At 33.3% G+C, this 11,704-nt stretch overlaps 1 protein-coding gene across 1 annotated transcript; it reads left to right on the forward strand.

Moving 5' to 3' along the window:
- Positions 1-3,699: 3,699 nt before the first annotated feature.
- On the forward strand, positions 3,700-8,260 carry LOC102617594 (fasciclin-like arabinogalactan protein 17). Its single transcript, XM_006485455.4, has 3 exons — positions 3,700-5,137; positions 7,097-7,202; positions 7,769-8,260. The coding sequence occupies exons 1-2, from the start codon at positions 3,781-3,783 to the stop codon at positions 7,168-7,170; spliced, it is 1,431 nt and encodes a 476-aa protein (XP_006485518.1). The 5' UTR covers positions 3,700-3,780; the 3' UTR covers positions 7,171-7,202; positions 7,769-8,260.
- The last annotated feature ends 3,444 nt before the right edge of the window (positions 8,261-11,704 follow it).

The raw sequence follows: 11,704 nt of genomic DNA on the forward strand, positions 1-11,704 counted from the left end.
TGGGCGAAAGCATGTTGTCACCTATATATTTGGCTGGGCGACACTGGCATGTTACTTGCATTACCCAGCTAGTAGCCTTTGCAATGCTTGGGCATTTTACTACAAGATGTAGGCATGTCGCTTGGATTGTCCAGTTAGCAGCCCATGCAATGCTTAGGCATTTTGTTGGGTGACACAGCTATGTTGCTTGAATTGTCCAACTTGCAGCTCTTGCCATGCATGGGCATTTGGTTGGGTGACGGAGGCAAGACACCGACATTTCCTATGCTTGGCATGGCCAAATTTTGGTCAACACGGGCAAACACCCACATTTCCAATTGGTTGACACACCAACTTTCTCTTAACTTCAAAATAATATTAAGTTTAGATCAATAATTTTTTAAAAATGTTAACACTTATTGTGCCATTTATTATACATCTCGGTCTTTAGAAAAGTTATAATATTTTCATGTCCAATATATATCCTAATGTTTAACTATCATTAATGATTTAAATAACATTTACTTAATGAAAAAAAAGAGGCAATAGAACTATAATTAAGTCAAAATTTGTTGGAAATTGAAATTATAACTCTCCTGAAATCACCACAAGAAGTAAATGAAATTGTCGTTAGAAGTGAAAGAACTCGTTGGAATTCAGGAAACTCCAAGAGTGAAGGAAATTGACGTGGGCATAGTTGGGGCTATAAAAATGTTGCTGGGTGATCATGTTGGGATTATACGCTCTTTTAAAGCATATTAATTTATTTTCTGATTAATAAAATATTGGAGATATTTTCAATTGCATAAATATTTTGAATAAGGTCCGTTTAATCATATTATATGTATTTATGTGATCATCATATGGATTCACAGAAGACATAAATACAAGTTATCTTATGATTAAATAAATTAAGTTCGCAGTTGATAAATAGAGTTGGACACTCTATTTTTATTTAGATTGTAGTAAATTCATTGAATGATTTGTCTTAATCATGCATGAATTTACTGATGTAGTTTGACTACATTGAGCTGGATCACATATGAGATTTAATTAACCTTGAAATGACAGTTAGACTTATTAAATCTCATAGGCATTGATTTTACTGTAATCTTAATCTTGAGTTAATTATGATTTCATGATTGTAATTGTTATTCCATTTGAGTTACCAATGGACACGACACATACTTGTAGTCAAGATTACCCGGTATCTTGGTGGGACCAATTATGAATATTGGAGTTATAGATTGACAATATAAAATTTGTACAACACATCTCTTGATGGGTTTTCGGTACTTGATCATAGAATTCTCTAGTCAGAGTGTATCAACATATTTAGTACGTTGAAAATGATCATTAGAGAAAACCAGTAAGAATCAAGGAACAAGATGTAATTAAATTGATTGGACAGTTGAGATATCGATTTAATTAATGATGTGGTCAAAGGATTGTGCAGTAAAGAAATCAATGTGGCTTGGAACGAATTATTATTCAAGCATAAAATTATGGAGGCCAGTTCCAATCTTTTAGTGGAGTAGATTTGGAATAAAATAATTTGGCTAGTTTAATTACAGGCATAATTATTGTAGCCACTATTATATGTTCCCAAATGATCCCCGAGTTAGCTCATTTAATTGACTGTGCCACTACTGGATTAATAAGCAAGATAACTAGCTATTTGAGTTAAAAGCCTAAATATATTAGTTAGTGAGAGGCTACATGTAATGTACTTGTGTTTAAGGGGCATTGTGTTATTTTACAAGGTGGGCCCTTATGACAAGAAAGAAGTAAGGTTACTTTTAGTATGTTGAAAATGATCATTAGAGAAAACTAGTAAGAATCAAGGAACAAGATGTAATTAAATTAATTGGACAGTTGAGATATCGATTTAATTAATGATGTTGTACACATGATTGTGCAGTAAAGAAATCAATGTGGCTTGAGACGAATTATTATTCAAGCATATAATTATGGAGGTTCGTTCCAATCTTTTAGTGGAGTAGATTTGGAATTAAATAATTTGGCAAGTTTAATTACAGGCCTAATTATTGTAGCCACTATTGTATGTTCCCAAATGATCCCCGGGTTAGCTCATTTAATTAACTGCGCCACTACTGGATTAATAAGCAAGATAACTAGTTATTTGAGTTAAAAGCCTAAATATATTAGTTAGTGAGAGCCTTCATGTAATGTAGTTGTGTCTAAGGGGCCTTGTGTTATTTTACAAGGTGAGCCCTTATGACAAGAAAGAAGTAACGTTACTTTTGGTTTATTATTTTAAATTTAAATCAAACTTGATTTAATAGAATAAAATAATATAAAAAATGGAACCTAAGGTTTTCACTAGATAGAAATATAAAAGAGCTTATTTTCTCCCAAATGAAAAAAGGCAGCCACTTTATACAGATCAGAGAAACAGATTTTCTCTTTGTTGTTGAGAGAAAAATTTTCTCGTGCTAGTTGCTTTGGTAGTGATAAAGGCGCCCACACGTCAAGTGCAAATCAAATCTGAGTCATAACTTGGAAGATTATTGGTGACAGTTCCTGATCTAACAAACGTGGTGGTGATGGATCGTGATCTAATAGGCGTGGTGGTGACGGATCGTGATTTGGGAGCCTAAATCACTTCAGCGAAAAAAGCTAAATCGGACTTTTAAGATACGATTTCTAGATTACGTATTCCTATATATTGAATGGGAGCGGTCCTAAAAAATTTTATAAAAATTTAAAAAATTAAATTTTCCCATACAGATCAATCCTAATGGGCGAAAGAATAGTTTTTTGAAAATATTTTGTATGTTTTATTTTAGGAATATTTCCGTCAAAGAAACTTGTAAATGATTGATATTGTTAAACAAAAAAAGAAACTGAAGTATGTCCTCTTAAATTAAAAATTAGAAAGTGGTGAATTGAGTAAATTTCCCAAGAACTTTCCTTTTCCCGTAAAACTTCACACGCCAGCAACTTTTCGATTCAAGTACGAAGTATTTCTTTACAAATTTTATTCCTACGTGTCACTTTTCGTTTTAACCGCAACAGACACTAATTCACCACACGTACCCCTCCACCAAACCAATCTCAACTCATCGACCTTTTGTCCTTCGCCCGAACACTAAACAGTTTAACAGACAAATATAAGATTTAAACAGGCGAATGAAATTGGGATCCTTATATTTTTAGGTTTTCTCAAATTGTAACCTAATTTGTCTATTATATCAACTTAGGTACATATAACATGAATAATGATTGTTTAGAAATAACTTAAATACTAAAAATATAATAATAATAATTTCATGTATTGTGGCATCGAATAGTGAAAGTGACTTTTTGGGATGCCCTGCGAATCCAATCTTATAACATAAAATAATAAAATTCTATTCATTTATTAAATAATTTTATAAGTATTATATTTGAAATTTTATCATCACAAGGTATGAAACTTGGTTATATTAATTTATTTTTTATTTAAAAAATAAATTATATTTATTAAAATAATTTTTAGAGTGTAAATATTATTACTATTAATTTGAATGGGATGGATTAGTATTTGAGATTATGAAATTCTAAACATGATTAATAAGGTTCGACTCAAGTTGGACAATCCAACCCAAATTGTTCCCCGGGATCAGGGATCTATCTTATAGAGAAAGACAAATTACGTCTTTATATGATAATCTTTGAAAGATTAGGGATACCGTTGTTATTATATCCCAAACCGAAAGCAAAAAGGACGGGATGAAGAAGCAGGTGCAGCAGCTGACTGGCCTTTGAAGCGAATAAAGCTCAAGATATTTTTTCTATATGGTGCTGCTGCGAACAATTATTCGTTCATTCAATTCATTCTATTCGGTTTCAATGGCCGAAACTCGGAAACTCATTTCATTTCTTCTTTTAATGTTTATATTCCCTCTCCAACTCACGGCTTCAATGCAATTGCAAGGAAACAACGCAACTCACTCTGGCCAAATCAACTCCAACTCAGTCCTGGTCGCACTTCTCGACTCGCATTACACCGAACTCTCTGAGCTCGTCGAGAAAGCTCTCCTCTTGCAGCCACTCGAAGATGCTGTCGGCAAGCACAGCATCACCATTTTCGCTCCCAAAAATGAAGCTTTGGAGCGGGATCTCGATCCCGAGTTCAAGCGCTTCTTGCTCGAGCCAGGCAACTTGAAGTCTCTTCAGACGCTTTTGCTTCATCACATTGTCTCCACGCGAATAGAGTTAAACCGGACTGCCACCGAGTCAACTCAGCATCATACACTGTCCAGTGATTCAGTCGAGCTAACGAGTCATGATTCGGGTGATAAATTTATAAGTCAATCCAAGGTCATTCATCCGAACGCCGTGGACCGTCCAGATGGAGTCATCCACGGCATCGAACGGCTGCTAATCCCTCGATCCGTACAGCAAGATTTCAACAACCGAAGGAATCTCCGTTCAATCTCAGCCGTTAGACCGGAAGGAGCACCAGAGGTCGACCCGAGGACAAACCGGTTGAAGAAACCGACACCAGCCTCCAAACCCGGCTCATCTCCGGCCCTTCCGGTTTACTACGCAATGGCTCCCGGTCCTTCACTAGCTCCGGCCCCGGCACCAGGGCCGGGCGGGCCGCACCACCACTTCAACGGAGAGAAGCAAGTGAAGGATTTCATCCAAACGCTTTTACACTACGGCGGGTACAACGAAATGGCCGATATTTTAGTGAATCTGACGTCGCTGGCAACGGAAATGGGGCGGCTTGTGTCGGAGGGATATGTTTTGACGGTATTGGCGCCGAATGATGAAGCCATGGCTAAGCTGACGACGGACCAGCTGAGCGAGCCGGGAGCGCCGGAACAGATTATTTACTACCACGTGATTCCGGAGTATCAGACGGAGGAGAGCATGTACAATGCGGTGAGAAGATTCGGGAAGATTTCGTACGATACGCTGCGTTTGCCGCATAAAGTTTTGGCACAGGAAGCTGATGGGTCTGTGAAATTCGGCCATGGTGACGGATCGGCCTATTTGTTTGACCCCGATATTTATACCGATGGCCGAATTTCGGTTCAGGGAATTGACGGGGTTTTGTTCCCGCCCGAGGAAACGTCGACGAAATTATCGGAAAGTAAAAAAAATGTCAAAGTCGCTGTAAAACAAAAACCTGCAACAAGAAGAGGTATGTTCAAAATTTTTTTTTCTAAATCATAAAATTAATAATGCATTCTTGGGTATTATAATTAGTAAATAAATTATGATATTGCATCATTTTATTTTTATATTCACTTTGAAAAAAAAAAGCATATCGGGCGATTTACTTTGTATGGCAATTTTTTTTTTTTTATTCTTAAGTATCGGCCGGTTTTCGGGAATGGGAAATGCCGGTTTGGTGTGGTGTTAATAATGTTAATGTGTGTGTCGGCGAAGGGAGAATTGTCGGTGCGTTAGTGTTGGTCGGAGGTCATAATTGTCATTTCCTTTTTCTGCCTGCTTATGCTTTTTTGGGTTGTTCCCTGACTCAATGTGTCCGTGATGTTTTCATTAATGAAAATATGAAAATGATATGATACGGATAGGATGGAATTAGTGGTTTTGGATGCTTTTCCTTGTTAAGTTTTGTATGTGCTTGGCCTAAAAGTATTAGGGATGTGTTTTTCTTATTTTTTATATTTTGTATTTTATGTAAAGAAGATGATACTAAGGTTAAACTCATTTTGATGATCTCATCAAAATGAGACAAATTTGTTTACCTTGTTTATTTTTTCTTTTTATATGGGACGTGTTTTATAAGGATTTAAAGAAAATTACAATTAAATAGTATGAGAAGTGAATAGATAAGAAAATTTTATTTTTAAAGGATAGTTATACCCATTGTTTGACGAAGGAAATAGGTAGAAGAAGTTTCTTAGAATCCCCAAAAGACAGTCCAAGTTGGTCTGGAAGTTGGTTAAAAGTACTACTTCGAGATTAGGTTATTCGGCATAATTATCATGATCATCTTATCTGTAACAAAGCGGATAATGCCCAATTGAGGTGGTAGAAGGGGTTATTAGAGAATGTGTCATGTTCTGTATTAAGCCTATACTTTTGAGATTAGGATTAAATAAATCATTATTAAATTACAGAAATGTAATAATTTTACGTTGGTCTTGCTTTGGATAATTTTTTTTTTCAAGGCTAACATATTTCCATAAAAATCCTACTGCTTTTGACACTTTGCGCGGGTGTGAGCTGTGATCTTGATATATGTTGAAAATACATAATATGGAAACTGTCGGCTAGAAATGGAGATTCAGGAAATCTGAAGAAACAAACTGTCGGTGAAGTAGAAAATAGAAAAACGTTTTTGTAGGTTAGTAGTTGTTTTTGGAATTAAGTAAGCTCATAGGCCACGGTTCACACCAAATGGCCAGGAAGAATTAGTAAGAGTTAATACTAAAGTTATTGGAATCTTGACTTACTTTGTTGCCACTCCTTAAATAAAAACCTGACAGCTCACCTGCCTATTGATTTATAATTTCTTTTTCTTCAATTATTTTATGCTTTAAATTATCAGGCATGATTTGTTTTGTTTTATTGTGATTATTTTAGTCATCTCTTATTTATGGAGAAATATTGAATTATAAGATACGGGACCACTAGAGTATCCTGCCAATATTATTCTTTGCAAATTGCAAGTCATTATTAAAGTAACATGTATCTGATTCACCGCCGTCTATAATGAGATCTATCTCTGTTTGTTACCTCTTCCATTTCTTGCTGTCAGCCATGCGCATCTGATATATTAAGATTATTATTATTATTATACCATGTTTTAATTACATTTTTTATGAATGAAAATAAATTGAAATTGATGATGAAGTGGCTTAAAACAATATAGGTAGGATATTAGAACTAGTCCTGTCCTGGAGCTTATTTGATTGTAGAGTAAGCTAGTTTCGAGAGACTTAAGTCCATAAATGATTGATTTTTACTGTTATTTTATGACGTTCTGTGGTTGGAGAGTGTATTTCATCAACCGATGGAAGTTATTGAGTTGCTTTCTGTAGATTTGTTTATATTCAATTTAACGCATGAGGTCTGAATGGCTGATTTATTAGTACTAATGCAACTATTTTAATGGCACAATATGTGGCAGGAAAATTGCTTGAAGTGGCATGCCAGATGCTTGGTGCCTTTGGACAAGATTCCCATTTCAGCACATGCCAGTGAAAATTAAAAGAATACTTCAAACAAGGATAAAGGTAGAATTCCAATTCTGATGCCAAATCATTCTTATTTATTTTATACCCCAAAAAAAAAAAATATCATTCTCAACCCTCAAGCTACTAGTTTCCACTCCACAGGCCATAAATTACACTAGCTCTCCTGCCTTAGATTACATATGGCTCCATGACTAGTAGGCAGAGTAATCTATTAAAGGGACATAACATTTCTAATTTGTGTTTACCTATCTTTTGTAGTCATAAAAGTATTCCTTTCTACCAAACAACGACAAAAACATCTAATACTAATTAAGTATGACCTCTCTTATATGTTTGACGAAATTACAAGCATATAGCTTCGCATTCAAGCCTAAAAATTAAGCAGAAACCTTGCCCTTTCATAACGGAGTTTGCTGAAAAATTTATGAATCTAGAAACCTTAAGAAAGGTTAAAGATGATTCTTAAAAATTTTAAGGAGAATATATATTACTGGAGGTTTTTCATCATCTTTAAATACTTCATAGGTCTGTCAAAAATTGGATGAAGCAGAAATATTTATTCTGTAATAAATCACGCCTGGGTACTTGCTTTACTTGGAATGCAGGTGAACAGTGTAGAAAGTTTTTGGTATGAGATGTGGACTTCTTGCTTTTTCATTTTTTCACATGGGAGGCTGCATGCAAGAATGGGAAGGGTAACTGGAAAATTTGCAAGCAAAGTATTTGGCATTTGGTGTGATATTCATATTATATAATGTTAAATTCGATGGTTGTACGGGAAGGGAAAAAAAAGCCATGGTCGGCTTTCATCATTAGTTACAGATACCCTAAAAGGTGAAAGATTTTTTTTTTTAAATTTTTGTGTGTAATATGGTGGTGCTGAGCTGTCTACTGTGGATTGGTGGTGATAAGGAGTTTTGAGTGTGGGGATTAATTTTGTGTGCTCTTGTAGATGGAAAGAAAAAAAAAGTCTACTAAGTAGACATCCCGATCAATAAAAGAATAGACCAAAAATGTCCGTGGGAAATATGGTAAAATAAAAAGAAAATTCTTTTGTGTTCATGACAAATTATAAAATAAAATTGTAACTATCTTTATTTTTTCTGTGCAATTGTTTGCTCTTGCTCCCGCCCTTTCTCTACTCTCTGTCTCTACTTCATGATTGAATATCGTTATGTTTTGCGGCAATTGCAACATTGCAGATAACTAAGTTGTTCCGGTTTTCAGGTCAGAAGCTTATTACTAAAGAGTTAATGTTCCTTTAATTCCTATAGTCTAAGATAATCGTCTAATTATTTTTGTCTTTCCAAAAGTACTTGCAAGGTGTTTATCTTATAGTATATTTGCTTTCGTTAAAAATTTATTTAATTATCATCTATTTACGTATTTGTTAAAATTTCATGTTATATCAAATAAAAATATTATCTGACTTCCACTTGAAAAGTGAAATTTAATCCTAGAAAAGTAACAATATGAGTGTGTTGAATAATTTTTTTTAATACAATTGAAGCTGCTATGTAATTAGCTTAAAAGTAAAGGCTAAAAGCACTTGCCCCTTCCAAATACGAGAACATTCTCATCCCACTATTTTTATAAACCCACCTCAATTCTACAAAATAATTATAATAAATTCACATTATTTTACAAAATTATAAATTAACAACAAGTTTAAATAACTAATTAATTGAATCATTCTTTTAATTTTTTTAACGTCAGTCATTTAATAATTTTGATTATTTAAGATTGTTTTAAAATAAGTTTAATTTGATTATTTTACCCTTGTAATATGAAATGACCAGCTTACCCGAAGAAATATGTATTATTATAACTAATAGTTTAGACTCTAGACATATAGTTTTATGCTTTATAATCAAATAAATGTTTTAAATAAAATTTAATAATTTTCAAAATTCCATGTCATAAATACATCTTGTTAGTTTAGTTGAATATTAATATTCATTCTAATAAAGTAGTATTTATTCATAAATTTAGAAACAATAATATTTTTATAAAAGAAATTATTAAAGTTAAGTAATTAGTCCTCCAAATTAGTTCTTCATTTGAATTCTTAAAAAGTAATGTGAACTTATAATGATTTTTTGAAAGTAGAGTGGGTATACAAAAACTTGTGAGATAGAAATATCACCACCCCTTTCCAAAATCAATCAAAATAAAACTAAAGAGTAGTGATATCTGAACTCCACATATTTTTATAAGTATCCTTATTAAAGAATAAAAAAGTATTAAAGATAAAAATATTGTTATATATATATATATATATAATTTTTTTTTTTCAGAATTCAACATGGCTTTTTATGTGCGCACTACCTTTCTTCGATGGAATCGTCAGGCCCAATGTTGCACTTGCTCTGGTTCTTCTCAATAGTCGCCTGCCTAGAGCTTCTTCTTATCTGGGTTTTGATGGTTTGGTCGCCTGCTTTGGTGATGGTTGATCACTTGCACTTTCAGTACAGTGGGTGTTTGCTGAAATGATTGCTGCTGTCAATTTCCATTTTTTAAGCGGAAAAGGGCACATGTACTTTCGAGATTTTGGGAAAATAATTATATAGACTTTCAGGTTTTTAATAAGAAATACTGAGATTGTCTTTTGACTATAATATCTTATTTAGATAGTAATTAAAAAAAATTAACTTTAAAATTTTTCAATAAATACAAATATGATTTAAATAGTTTAATTTGTCTAATAGACTAATAATATTAGACTATTTTTAATACATAAAATAATTTTTAAAATGTAAATTATTGTATTTATTTTAATAATATATTTTATAATAAAATTTTAAAATCAATTTTTTTGTTACTATGTACAAAAAATATTATAGTCAAAAGGGGATCTTTGTGTTAATTCTCATGTATTAGTAATATTAAAATTATTCTATATGTTTGGAGGGAAATCTCGGTGCTAAAGTTGACCAATAATTTAGTGACATGTGGCAAAGAAAGTTAACCAGGGAAAGTTATCATGATAGCTCAAAAGGGCTTGGGAGAGAAGCTATCTAAAGAAAAGAAAGTTTTTGTAAATAACTCAACATCAAAGGGTATTATCGAAAGTCATATTTTGATGGATAGGGGCGGTACATGAATAGTGCACACTATCATGAGAGAGAACACAAGTATTTTCTTTTTTGCTAAGGATAAAAACCCAATAAGAAAGGTGATTCTCTAACCAAGCAATACGAAAATGTCATGTTAGCTGTCCTTTACTATCCCCTGAAAAGCAACCAAATCACAAGGTTGAGAGACTGCCATGTGCTCAATTATGGAGGCAAAAAGGTAGTTGGAGGTTTCTTTGCCTCCCAAGCTTATGGCTGTCACCATCAAGGGATCACAAGGCAAATTACCTAAATATCCTCACCAAAGGGAGGACAACCATTAAATGAACGTCACATGTCGAAAAGGACAAAAATGACCCACAACACACTTTACAAAAGCTCAAGAGTTTTCCCAAGAATGATAACAAATTCATTGTTGCAAAAAAAAAAAAAAAAAACTCATCTTCTTCTTTCTAAGAGCAAGCTCACTATTATTAAGAGCTTCAAGGTTTTATGAACCTTAATTTTGATGATAATAAACAAGATTAAGAATATTGAAGTCTTTAATTTTGGATAATTTTTTAGGCCGTATGATGTTTTGGACAAATTCAAGTTTTAGGAAACAAACGGATAACCGTTGAGTTTAAAATGGAAAACTGATAACATATGGCTGAGTTATTAATAGCTTTTGAAAATTAACAGTAACAAATTTATCTGAAAATGGCAAACTGTTATTTGCAAATGGCAACCAGACTTCGAAAAGGTGAGCTTTTGGAATTAGATGGTAAACCGTTATTCACAAACGGCAAGCCGAATTTGATCAGTGAACTCTTTGGAATTAAACGGTAAACCAACAATTTTAAACGGTGATCCAACAATTCAAATTTCAGCATAATGGTTACTTGGCACAAGTCAGAACGACAAATCGACTGAGGTGAACAGAGATCCGATAATGTCTAGAAAATCAACAATGGCTAGCTTTCTTCTCCAACTATAAAAAGGCTCAATCAAATTCAAATTAGAACAGATTCAACAATTATCATTGAGCTTGTTATTGAGTATTCAACTTCTCTTGTGCTTATAACTTGTTATTTTTTCATCAAATTGCATATTGGGGTTTTATTTGTAAAATTTGTGTAATCTTTATTTCAATATCAAAATTGAGTGATTGAGAAAGAAATGTGGGATCATCTCTACTTGTAAAGGTTTGGTTAGTGGAATCCTCAAACTCGGTTGGCTTGGAGGCGTGAACGTTGGCAGAGTTTGCCATACCACGTAAAAATATTTTTTTTGCTCTCTTCTCATTTATCTCTTTATATTTGTTTATTGTTAAATTTATTAATATTGAATCTTCTAAGACATTAGCTTGAATTGTTTTGTGATTTTATTTACTTAAGTTTTTAGAAACACAATTCACCTGCCTCTTGAGTTGCTTAACTAGAATTTCATTTGGTATCAGAGCGGGTTCTCTTGTTTGGACTAAACTAT

Source organism: Citrus sinensis, chromosome 4 (assembly GCF_022201045.2).
Source record: "Citrus sinensis cultivar Valencia sweet orange chromosome 4, DVS_A1.0, whole genome shotgun sequence".
Classification (NCBI taxonomy): Eukaryota; Viridiplantae; Streptophyta; class Magnoliopsida; order Sapindales; family Rutaceae; genus Citrus; species Citrus sinensis.

What these genes read in the sequence shown, in the direction of transcription:
- LOC102617594 (XM_006485455.4), top strand. Translation starts at nt 3,781, where the DNA reads ATGGTGCTGCTGCGAACAATTATTCGTTCATTCAATTCATTCTATTCG. An exon ending in AAAACCTGCAACAAGAAGAG is followed by an intron (nt 5,138 to 7,096) that starts GTATGTTCAAAA and finishes AATATGTGGCAG; the next exon opens with GAAAATTGCTTGAAGTGGCA.